Source organism: Trichoderma atroviride, chromosome 2, assembly GCF_020647795.1.
Source record: "Trichoderma atroviride chromosome 2, complete sequence".
NCBI lineage: Eukaryota > Fungi > Ascomycota > Sordariomycetes > Hypocreales > Hypocreaceae > Trichoderma > Trichoderma atroviride.
The window spans coordinates 3,941,937-3,962,960 of record NC_089401.1 but is presented as its reverse complement, the minus strand read 5'-3'; the positions used below and the strand labels follow the sequence as shown (position 1 = coordinate 3,962,960).

The 21,024-nt window shown below is 51.0% G+C and overlaps 11 protein-coding genes across 13 annotated transcripts; 6 read left to right on the top strand and 5 right to left on the bottom strand.

Moving 5' to 3' along the window:
• Nucleotides 1-145: 145 nt before the first annotated feature.
• Nucleotides 146-689, top strand: TrAtP1_004109 (uncharacterized protein; the record flags this gene model as incomplete). Its single annotated transcript, XM_066112164.1, has 2 exons — nt 146-456; nt 596-689. The coding sequence occupies 2 exons, from the start codon at nt 146-148 to the stop codon at nt 687-689; spliced, it is 405 nt and encodes a 134-aa protein (XP_065968247.1).
• Nucleotides 690-1,002: 313 nt separating this feature from the next.
• TrAtP1_004108 (uncharacterized protein) lies at nt 1,003-1,653 on the bottom strand (the record flags this gene model as incomplete). Its single annotated transcript, XM_014085019.2, has 2 exons — nt 1,003-1,227; nt 1,303-1,653. The coding sequence occupies 2 exons, from the start codon at nt 1,651-1,653 to the stop codon at nt 1,003-1,005; spliced, it is 576 nt and encodes a 191-aa protein (XP_013940494.2).
• Nucleotides 1,654-2,133: 480 nt separating this feature from the next.
• TrAtP1_004107 (uncharacterized protein) lies at nt 2,134-2,771 on the top strand (the record flags this gene model as incomplete). The annotated part of the gene is made up of 2 exons (XM_014083733.1): nt 2,134-2,202; nt 2,274-2,771. 2 exons carry the CDS (start codon nt 2,134-2,136, stop codon nt 2,769-2,771), a joined length of 567 nt encoding a protein of 188 aa, XP_013939208.1.
• A 187-nt stretch (nt 2,772-2,958) lies between these two features.
• TrAtP1_004106 (uncharacterized protein) lies at nt 2,959-3,517 on the bottom strand (the record flags this gene model as incomplete). Its single annotated transcript, XM_014083732.2, has 3 exons — nt 2,959-3,069; nt 3,135-3,205; nt 3,274-3,517. 3 exons carry the CDS (start codon nt 3,515-3,517, stop codon nt 2,959-2,961), a joined length of 426 nt encoding a protein of 141 aa, XP_013939207.1.
• A 263-nt stretch (nt 3,518-3,780) lies between these two features.
• TrAtP1_004105 (uncharacterized protein) lies at nt 3,781-7,522 on the top strand. The gene is made up of 2 exons (XM_014083731.2): nt 3,781-4,023; nt 4,083-7,522. The coding sequence occupies exons 1-2, from the start codon at nt 3,955-3,957 to the stop codon at nt 7,377-7,379; spliced, it is 3,366 nt and encodes a 1,121-aa protein (XP_013939206.1). The 5' UTR covers nt 3,781-3,954; the 3' UTR covers nt 7,380-7,522.
• Nucleotides 7,523-9,228: 1,706 nt separating this feature from the next.
• Nucleotides 9,229-9,540, top strand: TrAtP1_004104 (uncharacterized protein; the record flags this gene model as incomplete). The annotated part of the gene is made up of 1 exon (XM_066112163.1): nt 9,229-9,540. One exon carries the CDS (start codon nt 9,229-9,231, stop codon nt 9,538-9,540), a length of 312 nt encoding a protein of 103 aa, XP_065968246.1.
• Nucleotides 9,541-9,895: 355 nt separating this feature from the next.
• On the top strand, nt 9,896-10,399 carry TrAtP1_004103 (uncharacterized protein; the record flags this gene model as incomplete). The annotated part of the gene is made up of 2 exons (XM_014083730.2): nt 9,896-10,193; nt 10,251-10,399. 2 exons carry the CDS (start codon nt 9,896-9,898, stop codon nt 10,397-10,399), a joined length of 447 nt encoding a protein of 148 aa, XP_013939205.1.
• Nucleotides 10,400-11,155: 756 nt separating this feature from the next.
• TrAtP1_004102 (uncharacterized protein) lies at nt 11,156-11,471 on the bottom strand (the record flags this gene model as incomplete). The annotated part of the gene is made up of 2 exons (XM_014083729.2): nt 11,156-11,218; nt 11,277-11,471. 2 exons carry the CDS (start codon nt 11,469-11,471, stop codon nt 11,156-11,158), a joined length of 258 nt encoding a protein of 85 aa, XP_013939204.1.
• Nucleotides 11,472-11,778: 307 nt separating this feature from the next.
• On the top strand, nt 11,779-14,661 carry TrAtP1_004101 (uncharacterized protein). Its single transcript, XM_014083328.2, has 4 exons — nt 11,779-12,658; nt 12,728-12,943; nt 13,021-13,697; nt 13,759-14,661. The coding sequence occupies exons 1-4, from the start codon at nt 12,146-12,148 to the stop codon at nt 14,039-14,041; spliced, it is 1,689 nt and encodes a 562-aa protein (XP_013938803.2). The 5' UTR covers nt 11,779-12,145; the 3' UTR covers nt 14,042-14,661.
• A 63-nt stretch (nt 14,662-14,724) lies between these two features.
• TrAtP1_004100 (uncharacterized protein) lies at nt 14,725-18,140 on the bottom strand. Of its 3 annotated transcripts, none has more exons than XM_066112160.1 (5): nt 16,623-18,140; nt 16,067-16,384; nt 15,489-15,998; nt 15,400-15,413; nt 14,725-15,198 (listed from the first exon to the last, which is right to left on the bottom strand). In XM_066112160.1, exons 1-5 carry the CDS (start codon nt 17,840-17,842, stop codon nt 15,119-15,121), a joined length of 2,142 nt encoding a protein of 713 aa, XP_065968244.1. In that variant the 5' UTR covers nt 17,843-18,140; the 3' UTR covers nt 14,725-15,118. The 3 variants fall into 3 exon arrangements, with proteins under 3 accessions (XP_065968244.1, XP_065968243.1, XP_065968245.1); XM_066112161.1 differs by having other exon boundaries at nt 14,725-15,087; XM_066112162.1 differs by having other exon boundaries at nt 14,725-15,413.
• Nucleotides 18,141-19,069: 929 nt separating this feature from the next.
• Nucleotides 19,070-20,975, bottom strand: TrAtP1_004099 (uncharacterized protein; the record flags this gene model as incomplete). Its single annotated transcript, XM_014083727.2, has 3 exons — nt 19,070-19,698; nt 19,765-20,101; nt 20,187-20,975. 3 exons carry the CDS (start codon nt 20,973-20,975, stop codon nt 19,070-19,072), a joined length of 1,755 nt encoding a protein of 584 aa, XP_013939202.2.
• Nucleotides 20,976-21,024: the final 49 nt, after the last annotated feature.

The following is a 21,024-nucleotide window of genomic DNA, read 5'->3' as shown; positions in this document are numbered from 1 at the left end:
ATATAGCATGGCTTTCAATTTTATCGACGTTAATTCGCATCATATAGTTCATACACCCTCTTTTATACACCCGCCAAGCTCTTTGTACCAAGCCTCATACTAGAGCCATGAGGACTGGAATCATCACAAAACCAATTCACACGCCATGACAACCGCAGCACCCTCCAAGCTGGACATAACCCACGCTTACCGGCACCTCTACCGGGGCCTCCTCCGCGCCGTGCAGTACTCGGCGCCGGCGCGATACGTGGCGCGGGACCAGCTCCGGGCGGCGTTCCGGGAGCGCAATGCGGCGCTGGATCACGAGGGCGTGAAGAGGACGGTGTGGTTCTTGGAGGCGGCGGCCAAGGAGAGGGGCCTGGAGCATAAGATTCTGAAGAACTTGATCCGGGTGCGGCTGGATCGGGCGTGGGGGACGAGGGCTTGGAAGAGGGCTTTGAATGAGACGAAGATGAAGTGAGTTTTTAGCCCCCGCCTTTTTTTTTTTTCCATTTTAATCTACTTTGGTTTCGCTTTGACTTATTTGCCTTTTTTTTCGTTGTTTCATGAGGAGTGAAGAGCTTTGAGGTGAGAGTTGATGTTGATGAGATTATAGGCCTGATGCGAGACAACTACGAGATGATGCGATGCAGCACTATAATATGACTGTTGCGATGCTGAATAAGAGCATGGGGCTTTGTTTACGATGAGCAGCGTTGGGAGATCAAGACTCTTCGTTGAGAGACAGGAAAGAAGGGTTGTGGCCTTAGGCCGAATAACACATGAATCAGTAAATCCTGCTTGGTCCATTAACGAAGCATTAAAAAGAAAAGGCCGCTTGGCCATTTGAATATTTGCTTATATATAGTATTCCAGAGTGGAAAAGATCACTTGCTCTCCTTTATGGCTGGGCCATCCTCTATTGTCGCCTTCTCTGTCCCACATGCCCCGTTAACTCCATGCCAAACATTGCCAATGCCAGCCCTTTCAGCCCTCTTCAGCTTTCCGGCTCACAAATCCACTTCAATCTCCTTGTGTATAAGATCGTCCAAGCTCGATCCATCCCGTGAGTATATCCACGTCCCCAGTCCCGTGCCCTCCTTGTCTCCCTGCCCCTCGCTGGCAACGCAGAAGTCGTATCGTTTGGGGCCGGACAGAGGCGATGAGAGCCAGATCTGCTTGTTGGGGGGGCTGCTTGTTGATCACGTAGGTGCCCTTGTTGGCTACGGTAATGGTCATGACGCCGGACTTGATGTTGAAAAAAAAAAAAATGGTTAGCAAAAGGTAATTTGGATAAGAGTAAAAGGAAAGATGTGACTAAACTGAATATTCCACATCAATTGGAGAGCCGTTGTCCTGGAGAGTCTCAAATTTCTCCAGCAGGTCGTTTAGGTATTCGTTGGAGAGGTCGTGGTACTCCTCGTCGGAGAGCTCAGCGGCAACAAACGTGATCTGATTTCCGGTTGGCGCCTTGTCGGGGTTGGAAGTATCCGGCATGATGCCCTTGTGCAGCATCACTTGCGCCGAGAATTGCCGTCGCTGCGAAGAAACTGAGGGAGTGGCTGCGCGGCAGATGCTGGGAAGAGCGCGGAAGCTTGAGGCCGCCATCCTGGGATTGCGCATTGCTCGGCCGAGCAGGCGAGGGGCCTGTCTTGAGATGCTTGATGATGCCATGTTGGTGGTTGGTGGGGTGGGAGAGAGCAAGGTCGTGAATGTTGAGGTATCAAACGCGCATTCGGAGTTTGAAAAGCTGCAATGAGGCGTGGGATGCAAAATATGCTCTAGCTGGTCAATTGCTTCGAAAGTGTGGCAGAATATGCGAAGGAGAAAAAAAGAGAGAGGTGCTGAAGAAGCTTTGAGCTCTAAGATGCTGGAAGCCAATTGGAACAAGCTGAAAAGGCTCGTCATAGCATGTACCCCATACTTGGGGCTCGGCATCTGCTCAGCAGCCAGGACTTGAAGGTACTTTATTGACCCCTCTAGTCGTATTAACTTCTAAGTAGAGCCAAGTTCCTTTTGCTTAGTCACATTCTTTCGGCAACGTCACTTGCAGCTCGCAGAACCTCGTCACCTGCATCGGCCCCACCAAGCACGCTCTTCCATCACCATCTCGCCAACAGGTCTCTGGGCGATGATGCGACTCGTTCCGCGGCCATGATTAACGCATTTTTGGTCTTCAATGGCCAGGGCCAGCCTCGGCTCACCAAGTTCTACACCCAGCTGGTGCGTTGCGGCCACATCAACTCATGCAAAGCGCGAAACAAACCACTGACTCAGCACCTTTCTCATCACAGGACACCAGCATCCAGCAGCGCCTGATATCGGAGATATTCACGCTCGTGTCGAATCGACCGTCGGGCTCTTGCAACTTTCTGCCTCTGCCTCCTCTTCTCGCCGCCTCCGGCACATCGCACAGCTCGACCGAAGAGCAGAATGATGTCCCCTCGCTGGTGACATACCGCAACTACGCCACTCTCTACTTCATCATCATCTCTACCGCCACAGAATCGCCCCTTGCGTTGATCGACTTGATACAGGTGTACGTCGAGGCGCTCGATAAGTTGTTTGAGAACGTCTGCGAGCTTGATCTCATCTTCAACTTTGAATCGCTACATGCGACCTTGTCGGAAATGATTATAGGAGGTGTTGTGATAGAGACGAGTCTTGATCGCATTGTTTCTGGTGTCAGAGCCCAGGGAACAGTCGCCAAACGGCCGGTGAATGAGGGACGAGGCACTATTGGGTCAGGAATGGGTCTTGGAGGCAACTTTGCATGGACAGGAAGGGTATAATAATGGCTTGCAGTCTTGAACTGAGCTTGAAGAGACGGGTCGGATAGAACTATAAACTATAACTAGCATATGCATACATTTCTTCGTTTTCTCCTTTGCCCAATACGGGTATCACACCAAAACGCCTTGGCTATATACAAAATACTATATTACACATACCCAGCGGCAGATATCATTATCCTACAATTTATTTGGAATCCGAGCCTCGCGATGGGTTTACTTCCGGCGCATCTTTCCGGCGCTCATATCTCTTTTCGGGATCTAGCACACCAAAGAGATTGATGGCGTGTTTCCGTAGCTAAGGATTCGTGTAAGTGGCCTGAAAAGTAATTCTGTGTAATTAGAATTTTTTTTTTGACAAACCTCTTCTGATGGCTTATACTTTTGTCCCCACCACTCAAACTCAGAGAAAAATACAAGCCATATCATCGCCGCTGTTAAAAGAGTCAGCCTCAAGCATATAATGCACCATACACTCATTATGGGCAAACCATGGACTGACCAGCCATTGTGGCAAGCTGCGCATACTTGACGCCCTTGTCCCATCTCGGCGAACGGCTTGCGAGGGCGACGCGACGCTTGTACTTCTTCTCAAATCGGAGTTGTTGCTGATGAGTCAACTCTTTGAAGTCAGGTGGCCATACTTTTCGAGCCTTGTGAGGATTGTTCGTGAGACTGAACGGAACTTGTTTGGGTAGAGACTCCTTTGCTGATTGAGCCACTCGTCTGAGAAGAGTTGGAAACATTGTCAAATGATATGCTTGAGCAAAGATGATTCTCTTTGCCAATCAATATCGGAGGTGTTTTGATATATCAGATCAATGAATGACGCTGTTTTGGAGCTAGCAAAAGCTGCGTACTAAACAGCGAAATGCCTACAAAAGCCGGGGCAGCCACTGCAGCTGCACCGCCACACGGCACCCGCCACAGTTCCGGCCGAAAAAAAAAAGTTGCCCCGCGATAGGTCCTTTTTCACCCCTCCGAAACTGAACCCCCCCCGCCAAATAATCCTGACCTGCTGCAAGTGAGTCAAACCCACGGAGAAAATACCAAATCGTATCTTCTCTGTGCGAGTGAGTCAACAACAAGGGGGCTGAGTCGCGGAAGAAACATAAAGATAGCCAATCCTCACAAGGCTATAACACTTGGATCTTTCCATCTTGACACCAAGAGGAATTGCAATATGGCGGCGGCTTCTGTGTCAAAGGCCATGGAGGGCCTGGCAGTCTCCAAGACCAAGGAATTGAAAGGAGTACGTGGTTATATAACGCCCATACTCTCCTTCTGATCGCATCTACTGACCACTACCAGACCGAGAAGCGCGACACCCTCATTGTCGTCGAGAAGAAGTATCAGAAGCAATGGGCCGAGGACGGCGTTTTCGAGACGAATGCCCCGACAACGACCGAGGTGCCTTTCCACTCCATCTCTCCAGCCGAGCTGCGAGAACAGCAACCCAAATTCTTCGGCACCATGGCTTATCCTTACATGAACGGTACTCTCCACGCCGGCCACACCTTCTCAGCCACAAAGGTCGAGTTTGCCGCGGGCACGGCGAGAATGCAGGGCAAGCGTGCGCTGTTCCCCATGGGCTTCCACTGCACTGGTATGCCCATCAAGGCTTGCGCCGATAAGCTGGTCAACGAGATCAAGCTGTTCGGTGAGGACTTCTCTGGCTACAAGGAGGAAGAGGCTGTTGTCGAGGAGCAGCCAAAGCCCGCAGCCAAGCAGACCAAGGAGGATGTTACCAAGTTCACCACCAACAAGAGCAAGGCCAACGCCAAGACCGTCAAGATGAAGTATCAGTTCCAGATCATGCAGGCCATTGGAATTCCTACCGAGGATATTCATCTGTTTGCTGATTCTCAGTACTGGCTGAAGTACTTCCCTCCCCTGGCCATCAGAGATTTAACAAGCTTCGGCTCAAGAATCGACTGGCGACGATCATTCGTCACAACCGACGCCAACCCTTACTACGACGCCTTCATTCGATGGCAGATGAACCGCCTAAAGGAGCTGAACAAGATCAAGTTTGGCAAGCGATATACAATCTACTCTATCAAGGACGGCCAGCCGTGTATGGACCACGACCGCTCGGAGGGTGAAGCTGTTAACCCTCAAGAATACACTGCTCTGAAGCTCAAGGTTTTGGAGTGGGCGCCCAAGGCTGCCGAGGCCATCAAGGGCAAGATCCCTGATGGCGCCAACGTCTTCTTGGTGCCTGCTACTCTGAGACCCGAGACCATGTACGGACAAACCTGCTGTTTCGTCGGCCCCAAGTTGAACTACGGTCTGTTCAAGGTTGATGACAACAACTACTTTGTCATCACTGAGCGAGCCGCTCGTAACATGGCTTACCAGGGCATTTTCTCCAAGGAGGGCTCCATCGAGAAGGCTGCTGACCTTGTGGGCTCTGACATTGTTGGAACTCTGGTCAACGCCCCTCTATCGCTGCACAAGGAGGGTGTCAGAGTTCTGCCCATGGAAACCGTCCTGCCCACCAAGGGTACCGGTGTCGTCACCTCTGTCCCGTCAGACAGCCCTGATGATTTCGCAACCGTTACCGAGCTGGCAAAGAAGGCTGATTACTACGGAATCAAGAAGGAGTGGGCCGAGCTGGAGATTTACCCCATCATTGAAACTCCATCCTACGGAGACCTGTGCGCGCCCTTCTTGGTCAAGAAGCTGAAGATTGCTTCACCCAAGGATACCAAGCAGCTGGAAGAGGCCAAAGAGCTGGCATACAAGGAAGGTTTCTACCAGGGTATCATCAAGGTTGGTGACTTCAAGGGCGAGAAGGTCGAGACGGCCAAGCCCAAGGTCAGGGCTCAGCTATTCGAGGCTGGCGAGGCTTTTGCCTACTCAGAACCCGAGCGCAAGGTTGTCAGCCGATCTGGCGATGACTGTATCGTCGCACTGATGGACCAGTGGTACCTAGACTACGGCGAGCAGTCCTGGAGGGAGACTGCCCTGAAATGGGTTGACAATGCCGATGGAAAGGGCTTGGAGACTTGGGCTCCTGAGACCAAGAACGGCTTCGAGGGTGTGCTGAACTGGCTGAACCAGTGGGCTTGCGCCCGATCATTCGGCCTGGGATCAAAACTGCCTTGGGACAAGCAATTCCTGGTTGAGAGTCTGAGTGACTCGACCATCTACATGGCTTACTATACCGTTGCCCACTTCCTGCACAAGGACTTGTTCGGCCGTACCAAGGGCATTGGCAACGTTGGTGCCGAGCAAATGACTGATGAGGTCTGGGACGCCATTTTCTGCCGCCGCGACATCACAGATGATGTTGTTTCCAGCTCCAACATCCCCCGTGAGACTTTGGAGAGCATGCGACGAGAATTCGAATACTTCTACCCTCTGGATCTGCGCAGTTCCGGAAAGGACTTGATCCCCAATCACTTGACATTCTTCCTGTACATCCACTTGGCTATCTTCCCGCCGGAATACTGGCCCCGTGGTGTCCGAGCCAACGGCCATCTGATGCTGAACGGCGAGAAGATGGCCAAGAGCACTGGCAACTTCATGACTTTGAAAGAAATGGTGGAGAAATACGGCGCTGATGCTTCTCGTATTGCTCTGGCCGATGCTGGTGATGGTGTCAGCGATGCCAACTTTGAGGAAGATGTTGCCGACAACAACATTCTGCGTCTGTTCACTCTGCGTGAGTGGTGCGAGGAGATGGTCAAGGATCAGAACGAGCTGCGTACCGGCGAGATCAACAATTTCCAGGACGGCCTGTTCAACAATGAGCTGAACGCTTGCGCCAAGGAAGCCATTGAGCAATACGGCCTGACCAACTACAAGCTGGCCCTGAAGGCATCTCTATATGAGCTGACCAGTGCTCGTGACTTTTACCGCGAGGCTTGTGCGGCCGGCGGTATCAAGATGCACAAGGACCTGGTATTCCGGTACATTGAGCTACAAGCCCTGCTGATGGCTGTCATCGCCCCTCATTGGTCCGAATACATCTGGTTGGAAGTCTTGAAGAAGGACTCCACTATCCATAATGCCAGGTTCCCTGACGTGCCGGCCGTTGACGCTGCCCTGTCAGCTAAGCGAGAGTACGTCCGAAGCACCGCTTCTAACATCAACTCTGCTGAGGGCCAGCAGCTGAAGAAGAAGGCTAAGGGCAAGGAAGTTTCCTTTGACCCCAAGAGGCCCAAGAAGTTGACCATTTACATGGCTGCCCGATTCCCAGCCTGGCAGGCCAAGTACATTGATCTGCTGAAGGAGATGTGGAACCCCGCGACCAAGTCTGTTGACGATAAGGCATTGAACGGCAAGATTGGCAAGTTGGGCGAGATGAAGAAGGCCATGCCCTTTGTTCAGGGTCTGAAGAAGCGCCTGCAGGCTGGTGAGCCTGCCAGCGTCGTCCTGGAGCAGAAGCTGGCTTTCGATGAGAAGGAGACGTTGATCCAGATGATGCCCGGCCTGAAGCGAACGTCTGGCCTGTCAGTCGCTGAGATCCTGGTGGTTGAGGAAGGCGGTAAGAAGGGCGTTAGACTGGAGGACGGTAAGGAGGTGGAAATCTCAGTCCCTGTTGCCGAGAATGCGGTCCCTGGTCAGCCTACTTTCTTCTTTGAGAATGTGGAGGCTTAAAAAGCTTGAGTCGCAAGGATGCTGCTCTTGTAAGATTTTTTTTTTTTTTTCAATGTTGCTACGAAAAGAAAGAATAAAGTTAAAAAGTGATCTAGAAAGAGAGAGAGAGAGACAGTCTAGAGAGAATACAATGAATATTCAGTAAACTTGTTTTTTTGATACCATCTACATGCTGTTTTACGTGCTTACGGCTTTTTGCGGTGTAAACATGCTCGGCTTAATCACTCACTTGTATATGATAACCGCCGATCACTAATAATTAGGAGACTCCATCAAGGTTGATACTAATGCTACAGCACAGCAGACTGACTGTTCAACGTTTGATAAGAGATAACGAGAACCCTTACAGTTCACCGTACATGGTTCACCGTCTTTACAGTTGTTCATACAGTGTATGGACTACTAATCCAGCGATGGGATGGCAAAAACCCCCAAAACGCCATCTTTCTAGAAACGCCGAACAAATTTAGATAGTTCCTGGGCAGCAACGATGGGTATTTCTCCATCCCCCCCAAAAAACGCCGTCGGCAATTGACCGCGCGTGTCGTGTGGAGAGAGAGAGAGACGAAGCGTGTTCCTCAGGAGGTGCCGCTTCTTGTTTAAGCGACGCCACCCCTTTCTAACCCCCTTCTTCCCTAGTCAAAAAGCTTGTGCTTTTCGTCTTAACGAAAGAGGGAATAAAGTGTAAAAAAGAAAAGAAAAAAGCGGTACATTTCGCATTAATATTTCGGAAAATGGATTTCCCCAAAAGCCAGTGGCCAGTAACAAACTGGTAGTTGCACGAGGGCAAACGCACTAGGAGCCTCGGTCTGTCTATGCGTAGGTACAGGAGCCGTACTGGTACATTGTCGGTACTCTCCGTGAGCCGTTACAGTGTTGCTGTGCCTGCATTGTGGGTTAGCCATTTTTACTAGTAATCCCATGCATATATTGTGACGGCGTTGTAGAGGAACGTGTTCATCATATACCGTCTTCGTTTAATAAGCTTAAAAATGCGATCGGCAGCAAATCAAAGGGCTGTTATTATTTGACATGTCTTCGTGGTGATTCGGTGCCATTCGGCAATTTTGCTCTTCAGAGCACACAACACTGTGTGTTCAACCCAGCCGAAGCCTCGAGCGGGCAACGCTTGAGTCGTCACCTCTCCATTGTGGGCTGCACAGCGCAGAGGAGGCTCCACAGCCGCGCAAAGCAGTGGTACGGCAGCCGATGCCTGTGCTCACGTCTCGATGTGTGATGAATCCTTACTGTACCGTACAGTACAGAGCATGCTACTGCCTTGTCTGGGAGGGTGCCCCCGTGTAGCCCCCTCTGAGAAACGGATCCCATCACATTGTCCTAGGCCTTTCTGAGCATCTCGGGCGGGCATGGGCTAAAGCATGCTTGCCCAAGCCTGTTTTGGCGTGGAAGCAGAGAAACATCTCCCCACGGGCCTGTAGCTATTCTGCATTGACACAGCTCCGGCGGCGGCTCGAGAAGAACATTGCGGCTCGCTTGCCTGGCAAGCGAAGTGGTTGCAAATTCCATGGCCCGCAACGAAGGTGGTTCTTTTGCCGGCTCAGGGGCTAAGTCCAAGCGTCTCTCGATGTGGACCAGTTATAGATAGCACTAGTTTTTTTTCTCTTCTCATTTTTTTCCGCGTTGCCTTTCGCTAGATCTGTTGGGCTAGTCCTCCGTAGTGAGAGATTGGCTCTGCTCTGCTAGTAGGTATACCGCTTGTTGGTGGCAAGACGATGTCGGTGTCGGTGTGTCCTTGCGCCAAGCTGGTTTGTTCATTTACACGGCGAGCCCTTTTGTGTGGCGGCATAGTTCATAGTCCCTCCCACGCAGTAAAACCGTCGTGGCACTAATGCTGAGGCGGCAGTCGATCTTTTGTGTGTGCTCCATCGACTTTTATGACGCAACGAAATTGAAGCTGCGCAGCCTCCTGCACTCCCATTTGCGAATGGCCCAACCTGGAGGCCATTTCATGACAAGGCCTTGGACGCCATTCGTCCACGCTGTCAGCTGGCCGCTCCTGGATGGATCGTCGATGGGTCGTCGACGCGCAACTAGCATGAAGCATCCTGGCCCCTGCGACATTAAGCAGCTAGACCAAGCCACTTTTGGCGGCCAAATTGGAGCCTCGCTGGTCGCAATTCGCGGGTCTGGGTGTAATTAGATTGTGGTAGCTCCTTGTCGCAATACCTGCAGAGCACAAGGTGGCTCTGTTATATGTCGCCTTGTCCGCGACGACCAAGAAGCAGCCTTCTCTCCACGATGCGCGAACCCTCGTCCCGTTTCTTCTAGTTAAAAGAGCGCGAGCCGCAGCCGCAGTTGTCTCTTGTCACAGTTTCCTGGTTGAGCAAATCGCTTCGCCCTTGTCTTGTATGGCTCTGTCGGCGTTATAGTCCTTGCTTCACCTTTTCTTTACCATCAGCCTGGTGCTGTCATTTGCGATCTCGGATCCATTTTGTATCTCCGCATACCTGTACATTTTGCCAAGATTCGGCGTCCCTCCCCGAAAATCGATAGCGATGCGCTCCTCACAACTCTTTGTCCTTGCTAGTGCTATAGCAACAGCAGCAGCAACCATCTTCCCCGAAGGCGTGACAACTATTGCCGGTGTATCGACAACCCAACATGTCTTGGTCGGGACCGAGAGCGGACTTGCACACACAGAGGATGTTGCCATTCCCACCGTGTCAGCATCTATAACACCGTCGTCAGGCTGGACGAGCTCAGAAGCGCAGACGGCAACAGAGAGCGGCTCTGACGAGTCTTCTGCTTCCACCACCAGCATTACGCGGCCTGCCGACTTTCCAAATGCAACCAGTAAGCAACAATCCTTGTCTTGTCCGGTTGAGCTTTCTCATGCTAACGTCGATGAAGCTACTTTGGCAAGCAGTCGGGTTCCTACAAAGTCTCAGAACACCACAACACCTACCAGCCACGTAACCGGTGGCGCTATTCCGCAACAGATGCAGAGCTCCATGGCTGGGCTGATAGGATTCTGCATAATGGGATTGATCATGTTATAGAAGAGGGCGAGAAGGCTGTTATGAATAATGACGCTGGACGAGATGCGCGCCACATATAGATTTGTGTCCCAGGTAGGACACTGGCGTTGAAGAAAAACCAACAAAGATACCACGGACCATAGAGTCCACCCACCTTTAGACGGACAGGAGTATATACCGATAATAGAGTAATTGTAATTAACAATTTCACACATGTTGATACACGCCTATTTAAGCGGTGGTCTTGCTCTTGCTGCATAGCACTTCATTCGTCGACTGTTGAGGTGACTGGTAAGAAAAGCTTTGTTTAAAAAAAAGCTGTAGTGATTATGCTTATAAAGTCTGCCGAAATATATATTCATGCTTGCAATAAAAAATATGAGGTCAGATTTCAAGTGGGATGACCGGCCACTGATTCATCTAACGTCCATTTGGAAAAGCTTAGAGTCATGAACCGCAGTTCGTATAAGCCGAACTCGTTCATATTGCTCATTGAATCTATGTCTCTGAGCGACCCATGATTGTTGGAAAAGCTCGTCCAAAAGACACATATTCTTTCGCTTATAGGTGGAAAGCTTGAGCCGACGTCACGGCGTCTCGAAAGATCGTCGTCTATGTTGTAGACGTTGCCGTGTTCGACGTGGGGTGGTCTGTCGATCTAAAGACCCTCGCTAGGGCGACTATAACGGCGCCGGAGACGGCTGGGCACTGATCTCGCTTCCCGTGGCAGAAGAATTCAACTCTTGCCTAGGAGAATTTGCTTATATAGCGATGACTCTAAGCAGCGACGGGAATCTGGCCTCCAGAGTTGCCGGTAGGAGGAGGCTTGGGTAGGTCGTCCTGGTATCGCGTTAGCAGGTGGCTCATCCGGAGAGAGATTCTATTGCAGATTTCTAACGAGGTCAAAGATGACTCTGATCATCAGGCTGCAGCTTGGGCACACGGCAATATCTTGTTCGTCGCGCAGGTCGTCGATGCCAATCGAGAAACGGTCGCCGCAAGGGCATGGGTAGTGGTAGATTTGAAGAGCCTCGTCAAAGGTCATGTCTTCGATTTCGATCTCATCGTAAATGGTGTATTCTTCGTCGGCCATCTTTGCGATTTGGTGTAGAGTCTCAGATAATAGCGGTGTCTGTCGTGGTACCGGTCTGTCTTTGGATTTATCGTGAAAGGAACGAGTTTATCAGTTATGACACCCGTCGCCACCCCGCGATAAAGAGCGAAGAGAAAAAAAAAGTTGAGACCCCACGAGTGTGGCTGATGCTTTGCTCGCTCAGTACTCAGTACTTCTGCGGTGGCTGGTGTCTACAATCACATGCCGGGGCTCTTCGCTTAGCTAGAGCTGTGGCGCACGAGTCTGGGGAAGCAGTGCCGCTTCTGCTCTTGCTAGGCCGAGGCCAGTGGACGCAACTCCACTCTCAGGCGCCTCGTCGTTATTTACAGGTCGTAATACAGCTTTTGACATTTGATGTCATGACCAGGCTGGGAATCGAATCCCTGCTGTGACGGTTGAAGCAGAGACAGCAGCCCGCCTGGACCACGCAGAGTATCCAACGAGCTTCTACGGCCTCAGAAAGCATAGCGACCGCACAAGCCTGAGCATAATAGCATACCTCGCCCGCCATAACCGAGGCCGTGACGATTCAAGGCAATTCGAGGCCGACCGATGCGCTGCACCCTCGACTCGAGGTGATACGCTGGGCTCGAGCTCTTCCTGGCCGGCGTCGACGAGAAAAGAACAGTACTCGGCGCTGAATCTTCATAGCCATGGCCTGGCAGTCGAAACTCGCCCTGTCCAAGGACCGGTCTCTTCGCGGCATCATCGCCCACCTCACCGGGCTGTACGTCAAGCACCGAACGCGCATTTCGCGTGCCATCTGGATCTCCCTCTTTGTCGCCCTCGCCAATCGCATTCGCCATGCCATCTCGGAGCAAAAGGCCGCCTCTGCGCGCGAGGCCGCTCAGCGGGCGGCTCGCCAAGCGACCGTAACCGCCGGGACCGAGGAAACACCCAGGAAGAAGGTCGCTCTGAACCGCGAGTTCTTCAAGTCCTTGATGCGCCTGAGCAAGATCGTGGTGCCCGGCTGGCGCAGCAAAGAGGCGAGGATGCTGGCCAGCCACAGCTTCTTCTTGGTCCTGAGGACTTTGATCAGCGTTCGGGTTGCAGAAATGGACGGAGCCATTGTCAAGGCCTTGGTCAAGGGAAACGGCAAGGAATTCTTGAAGCGCATTGTCTGGTGGATGCTGATCGCTGTCCCCGCAACCTTTACAAACTCGATGGTAATGAACTGCCCTTTTCTTGCCTGCCTTGCCATCGAATCCAGAGCTAACCAGAATCTCTCTTTGCAGCTTTCCTACCATCAAGCCGAGCTCTCTCTGCAATACCGGACGAGACTGACACAGCATATACACGACAAATACCTATCCAAATTGACCTTTTATGGCATCTCGGCACTCGATGATCGGATAAAGAATCCAGACCAACTCATCGCCGTCGATGTATCGAAATTCTCCAATAGTCTGGCAGAGCTTTACAGCAATCTTGCCAAACCAGCTCTTGACATGGTTTGTCAAATCCTTTCTCTTCGTCCTGATGATCTTGAACGAGCGATTGCACATGACTAATACCTCTTCTCTGTTAGACCATCTACACATATACTTTATCAAAGAGCGTTGGAAGCGAGGGTGTCATCTTCATGACGCTACTAGTTCAGCTCTCAGCAAACCTGATGCGCGTCTTGACGCCACCCTTTGGCAAGTATGTCGCCGACGAAGCTCGCTTAGAGGGAGAATTCCGCTTCCAGCACTCTCGCTTGATCGATTACAGCGAAGAAATTGCCCTGTATGGCGGCCATACCGCGGAAAAGGACACATTGGACAAGGGTTACTTTACTCTTATCAAGCACGTGAATTACATCCTTCGACGACGCTTCTACCATGGCTTTATGGAAGATTTCGTCATCAAATATTTCTGGGGTGCTTTGGGTCTGCTGCTTTGCAGTGTCCCCGTCTTTGTCAAGCTTCCCGGCCAGATTGTCATGAACGTGGGAGATAGAACAGAGGCTTTCGTGACGAATCGCCGTATGCTCCTCTCTGCATCTGATGCCTTTGGCAGAATCATGTTCTCGTACAGAGAAATCATGGAGCTGGCTGGATATACCTCCAGAGTTGCCACCCTGCTCAACGTCATGGATGACATTCAGATGGGTCACTTCGAGAAGAAGCTTGTCTCTTCTTCTGGGACAGAGGACAACGAGGCTGTTCTCAAGGGCCGCGGTACGGTCCATGAAAGCAAGGACTATATTAGGTTTGAGGATGTGTAAGTCTGAAATATGTTTGCCTCTTATCTTGACTGCAAAGACTGACAGAATGTACAACAGGCCCATCATCTCGCCCAACGGCGATGTTCTCGTCAAAGCGCTCTCATTCTCCCTCTCTCATGGTGACCACCTACTCGTCGTTGGACCCAATGGCTGTGGAAAATCCTCATTGTTCCGTATCCTTGGAGGCTTATGGCCTGTCTACGGAGGCACTGTTTACAAGCCCCCCCTTTACCTCCATCTTCTATCTTCCCCAGCGCCCCTACCTGTCCCGTGGCTCCCTTCGTCAGCAAATTATCTATCCCGACTCCCTACGCCAGATGCGTTCCAAGGGTGTCAATGACTCCGACCTTCTCTCCATCCTCAACACCCTTGGCCTGGAGCATCTCGTCGAGCTCTACCCCGAAGGTTGGGATGCCGAGGCCGAGTGGCGCGATGTTCTTTCCGGCGGCCTCCAGCAGCGTGTCGCCATGGCGCGCCTGTTCTACCACCGACCGCAGTACGCCATCCTCGACGAGTGCACGAGCAGCGTGACGCTCGAAACCGAAAAGGTCATGTACGAGAATGCAAAGTCTCTCGGCATCACGCTCCTGACTGTCAGCCACCGCCGCAGCTTGTGGAAATACCACACGCATATCCTGCAGTTCGACGGCCAGGGCAACTACGTCTTTACGAAGCTCGATGCTGAGAGGCGTCTGAGACTGGAGGATGAGAAGGAGGAGCTGGAGATGAAGTTGAGACAGGTGCCCGAGATGGAAAGGAGACTAGAGGAGCTGACTTCTCTTTGAAAGCGTGAGATTTTTGTCTTTTTTGATTTGATGTTGGCTATACCATACAATATGTGCTATTTTGAAGGAGGGATGTTTGCTATATGCTATGTACGTGAGATGTGTGTATGACTAGAAATTCGTGCAAGCAGACTGTTTGGGCCATTTATACAATTGAAAGCCTGTTTTTGCTTTATAATTCGCAATGAATGCTGTTTAATGTTTGGCATGGACAGACACAATGCAGCAGATATGATGTGTAATGTTTAAATGCTGGGGTATAGATTTCTACTTGCTGTATCCAAGATTGAACAAACAAATGCTAATAACCAACTCCAAAAAAAGCAATCCTGCTATCCACAGTGCCCTCTTCTTCGCCATCAGATTCAAGCAATGCCAAATATACGTACGTACACATTGACAGGGCGTCGGGCTCCTCCTTTTTTTGACAACTATTTTGCTTCGTCATTTCCATCGCTCTCCTTTTCTTCAATACCATCCAAGTCTTCTAGTTGGTTTGGGTGAAATTTACAGTCATCTTTATGAATAGTGTTATCGTTCTCGAGAATCCGCTTATGGTCAGCACCGCATTCATAGCAAAATTGATGTTTGCATTTGGCGCCTAGGACGTCAACCAGTCAGCTCTCAACTATTTATCCTTGGCAGTAGATGCTATGGGTATTGCTCCAAGTGGAGGTACAGCCCCAGCAAAATTCGAAGCGACATTTGATGCCTGCGGTCATCTTTGATTAGTGGACTTCTTCTTCAGACGTTCATACAGCAGGTATTGATTAGAGTAAGAGAAAAAAGTGGTGAGCTTCGATACCGAGGGGTGTGAGTGTTGCAAGTACGCACCCTAAAATTTAAAACAAAGGAAAAAGAAAGAAAAGGGGGTAAAAAAAGGAGGAGAAGAAAACCAAGGGGCATCACTTACAAGTCATGTGTGAACTGTATCAAAAAAATTAGCAAATCTTTCTTTTTATTCTCACATTGCAACGGCAAGGTTTGAATCAGTGTACGTACCATCCATCGTTCTTTTCAATCGCCCAACCGCATCCAGGGCAAGGCTTCGTCGTTCTCCCGACTGTTTCTCTGCTCATTTCTTCCTCGGCCTTTCTTCTTGTGGCAATTTGTCTCGCCAAATCGACTGCTTTCTGTGCCCTCTCCCTTTCTTCGCGATCTCTCCTCTCTCTCCTCTCTCTAGCCCTTCTTTCTTCTTCCAACAGGCCTTGGGCCATAGCTCTGTCGGCTTCAAGCTGTTCTTTTTGCGAAGCTGCCCACGCTTCGTTATCAAGTTCAAGCTTGGAACGAAAGTTGTCCGGGTCGGCAAGCAACTGTTCGTACTCTTCGCAAGTCAAACCCTGATGCCAGGCGACGTTGTGACGAAAGCAGGATCGGTGGCTGCAGTGAAGGCAAATGACAATGGGGTGGTCGTGGCCGGTGTCATGTATCTGACCAGAGCCACAGCCAGATGTGCACCAAAAGAAGTTTTCAGCTTCAGCCATGGCGGCTCGGAGGGCAAGCGTTTCGTATCTATAGGTTTGTCAGACCAGATGTGCTCCATCGTGGAAGAGAGGTGGAAGTGAAATTATGATATATACCTCTTAAATGTCTCTTCATCAGCGTAACGCTGGATGTCTGTATATTCTAGTAGTTGTCGACACTCGGGGCATCTGATATCTGTCCAAATCTTGCCTGTCAGATCAGATCGGATAGATCTTTCCAGACACTCGAGGCATGTGTTTGGGGAATGTGTGCAAGACGCCGTTGGAGAAAACCGAGGAAAGAGGATTTCCTCTTTGGTGTCGGCACAAATCAAGCAATCGCGGTCATCATTGTTCTCACGATCTGACGGAATACGTTGATGCGTAACTAGCACAGACGATGTTCCTGGATCGCTTTGATATCGTTGCCCGAAACTAACAGATAGTAATATCAGCAAACTGGACGTTATATATTGAGGCTACTTGAAGATTAATGGTTGAAAAAGAAATGCATGTATGTGGACTGAAGAAACATGTAAGAATCGGGAAGAAGACTTGAAGAATATTACATGATAGCATAGTCGTAACAGCATCCCGTCTGTACTCATCTATAGCGCAAAGGGGTTGGACGTAGGGAAAGCCGTCGAAAGAGGCTATATTTCAGGAAACCTACCTGAAATCATCAGCTTTGTCATCTCCACGCCTGCCAGACAGATCTAGACGGCGTTGATACGCTTCTGTCATGGCAGAGTCTTGCTGCTCGAGGAGTTCGACATACGGGTTGCCTATGGCAGGAGTAGAAGAGCCGCTAGAGGCAGCCATATTCCTTCCTCTGCGATATGTGGTAGGAACTGGGTCTTTGTCTTCTTCCGGGGTCGCAAAGTCGTCGTCCAATAAAGCAAGGTTGATGCGATATCTGAACCCGGTTTGTGCATTGGCTATTGGGGCTGTCTCGGGCTCGCTGTGTACTGAGGGAGGTTGAGATTGATTCGTTCTTGGCAAAGAGACACTTGTGCTGGCCTCTTCTGCTTCCTCCTCGTCTTCTTCTACCTCGTCATCGTCTTCTTCCACTTGCACTTCCTCTTCTTCCACTTCATCATCTTCTTCTTCTTCCTCATCTTCTTCCCGTTCCTCCATATCAAACTCTTCGCTTCCTTCTTCTTCGTAGTCTTCTTCGTCTAGTTGCACAACTTCCTCCCCTTCATCATCCGCCTCAGGCGTCTGTGCACTTTCAGCCTCTGGATCCGTCTCTTCATCATCCACTAGCCAGATCGAGTCGTCGTCTTCATCCCCGAAGCCGCTCATGATGGCGGGGTTCACCATGCCGTAATGCGAAGAGGCAGGATGCACAAACATGTTGTTCCTCATTGCTGACGCTTCCACGAATGGGACAAACTTCTTTGGAGTGTAGGAATCCATTTTGGGCTCCTCTTCAGCAACTTGGACTTCTTCTTGCGCGGGCGCTTCAATTGGAGCCTCTGCCAGCGCTACAGCCGGTGTGTCAACAGTAGTAGAATTAACTGCTGGTGTAATAACCACGGGTATCTCAACTGCCGGCGTATCAACTGTTGGTATATGAACAGCAGTAGTGTGAGAAGCAGACGGGTCAGTGACAGTGACAAGAATATCAACAATAGTGTTATTGCTTTCTTGCACCTCCGACAGCTGCTCTTGTGCTTGTTTTCGTTCCTCTTCCACCAACGCTGCAGTATGAAACGTAGTATCAACCGTCGCCTCCGTTTGTTCTCCCGTAGCAATCGACGGTGGGTATGAATCGTTTGGGAGCGGCCAGCTAATGCTGGGAACCGAAGCCACTGAGGGAACAGAGCTCTTGTCCTTTCGTTTGCGAAAAACAGATCCCGTCTTTTTCCTGAGGGAGCGAAACATGCTCATGTCGAAAGGTGTGAGTGTGCGAGAGTGTGAGAGCAGGTCTGTAACTCCGGTTTTACCCCCCCTTGGGCCGGCCTATATTGCGGACATGTGCTGCAGGGGACTGGATGGAGGAGTGTGGCTGCTGCTGGGCGCTTATACCGGCGATGGCACACAGAATCGATCTAGAGGTGTTGGAAAGAAGACGGGAGGATATTAATGTTCGTAGATGTGGCGGAAGAGGAGGTTGAATAGGTTAAAAGATGGGAGAAGAGAAGATTGAGAGAAGAAAAGAAGAAGCACATGCATGATTCTGATTTGCAGCGGTGCGAAGGAACAAAGGACGGAAGGGACGAGAAAGATGGAGGCTGCAGGCCAGGCCGTTTGGCGGAGCTCGTCGCAGCCGCTTCCAGGTGCCTCTGCCTCTGCCTCAGTGGGCAGACCAGCTGAGGCCGGGAGACGCCTCGCGATGCACAGCGGAGACGGGCAAGCCCCAGCACTTTGAACGGGCCTAGCTGCCTGCCATGGCGCTTCCCCAGGGGCCGCCAGCAGTGCCAGCAGTGCATCTAGCCAGCGAGCAGCGCCAAAGCGGCCTAGTGCGTGCCGCCATCAGTGAGTGGCCTGCGCCCTGCAACCCTGAAGCTTCCAGTGTGCCTTGCTACGTACAGGGGGTCCGGTGCAATGGAGTGTGCCTAAGAAGACCTGGAGGCAACATTGAGCTCTAGAACTACTTCATCGAACTAGACACACCCTCCCCAGCGCCATCGGCAGAGGCATCGCAGGGCTGTCGCGGATCATATGATTTGCGCTGTGGATGCGAGCCGTATTCAACGTGGCAGGCCAAGCACCATCCAGCGGTCGAGATGCGTGCGTGGGAGCACCAATAAACGGGACACCTACATGTAGGTAGTAAGCAGTGATATCAACTGTAATCTACATGTAGCCGAATCAGATCAATACGTGTCTCTACAGCTATCCTATCACTAGATGCTGATTGTTTGGTTTGATAATAGGCGAGAAAAGATGTAGTAAGGCTAGGAAAAAAATACAGAGCAAAGGGAAAAGAAAACCCAAAAGACAGGGCGAGTCACTCAATGAGGGAGAAGAGACCCTGCAAACGCCCAAAAGGATCGCCTCCCATACGATACGATGCGTGGTTTCACAGCATCCATGTTGAGAATCATTCATTTGTTCCAAACGTCCCATACGTCAGCAAACCTGCTCCAACGTAAACACATGCATCGCATCCCATCAGCTTAACCAACCCTCTGATTTCTTCCGAGGCTTTGAGAGGCAGAGCATATGGACCAGCGACTCGTCGCCCTCCTCGGTGAATTTGTCCTTCTTTTCATCAGAACCCCAGGCTACTAGCATCTGCTGCTTGCGTACAATCGACGGCGCCTTGATGGCATCGCGCTGGCCGATCTGGCGGATGTAAAGGGCGGGGACCACGGTACACACGTTGAGTAGATTGCGGTGGATATCGGCCTTTGTAGGTCGAGGGTCCATCTTGTTCATGTTGAAGGCCTTTCTGTTATGCAGGATGTTTCTGCAGTCAAGATCCTCGACGCACTCGTGGAATTCTTGTGAATGGGCAATGTGGTTGCTGCCGCTCCATGAGATGTAGGGCTGGATATCGAGATAGAAGTGGTGTGTAGCAACCTGAAGCTTTTCGTAGAGCGCCATAGCGGGCTTGATGCAGCGCTCTTCCGTGTTTTGGTAAAACCAGGCGTGTTTGTCCTTTTTGCAAAATATGCGAAGCACTTCTGCCAGGCCTATAGTCAAATCTCTGCTGCGCCGAGTGCGAACACTTCTGAACTGTGGAGCGCTCATCAAGGCATTATAACTCTCGGCGGTCCATGTGCGAACAGCAAACAAGTCTAGTTTGAGTCATTGTTGTTAGATTCATCTCATTGTGAGTTTTGGGAAGTTGAAAGGCACATTACCTCTCTTGGGCTCAACGGCGGTCTGCATCTGTGTCTCGATAAAGCTCACCATATCGGTGTAGCCGGACGCAGAGCCGTAGAGGACTTTTTGGAAGATGTGGTCGTTGAGAAATCGCATAATAACAGCGACGATGATGTCTTCATCCGTCTCTGGAAACATGCAGCCGTGGATCAGATCCGGATGCTTGTGCACAACCTTCTTAAGCTTTGCAGCTTCTTGGGCATTCTTCCGCGCGTAGGAGGCGAGAGCCTCAACGCCAGTCTCATAGTCATCTAGCCAAAAGCCCATGAATTTCTGAACCCAGTCTTGAACTGACTCAACTAGATCATCATATTGCTGTTGCAAATGTGTTTATATATTAGCATTCATCGTACTCGGCAAGAAACATCGTCCCCGCTCATCAAGATATGGGACAACTTACCCGTCCTACTTCCTCTGGGGTGAGGTCCTTACGATACGGCTGCAGGCTGAAGATGTGCGACTGCGCATCGTTGAGCTCTTCTCTCAAGAGATTGTTCTCTTCTTTGAGCCTCTTCATTTCTGCGCCAAGAGACTCCGTGTCCTTGGCGATTTCCTCCATGTCGGAATTTAGTAGATGCTTCAAGTCTTCAATTTGCTGTCTGGCCTTGATCGCTTCTCTCTCGGCGCTCTCCTTTTCGAGGGTGAGTCTCGTGATGGCATCTTGGAGCTGTCTGAGCTGCGCCTGTTCTCTCAGCTCGTCTCGCGCTCCATCGCCGTCAGAAAGGCGTCGCCGAGGCATGAAATCGTCGCTGTCCATGCCGGAGAATCCCTCGGCCGCTGCGTACATGGAACTAGTCATTTCAGCCAATTCAAAGTCGTCGTCGTCGGATTGAGCTCCGTCGGGAAATGGAACTGGCACGTTCAGGTTATATCGCCTCGCAGGAACAAGCTCTGGAGAAATGGACGTCTCGGTGACTTCGTCTTTTGCAAAGTCGGCGGCATCCACTTCGACGGGAGCCTCTTCGTGCTGCTCTCCGTCCAACATGGCCTGGTCGTCATTCACATCCGTCTCTTTCTTGTGGTCTTGGACCTTTGCCTCGGTCTCAGCCTTGTCAGCGGTTTTGGTCGATTTTCTCTCCTTGCGCAGCACTGCATGGCCGTTGGGTTGGCGCGCTCGCATGTCATCGAGGGGAATTGTTCCTTGGCCTTTGTCGGGAGACATGGTGAGATGCAGCGTAAAAGAGGGCATGTACAAAGCACTACCGTTTAATAGCCCAACTAAACACACGGGGCAGCGA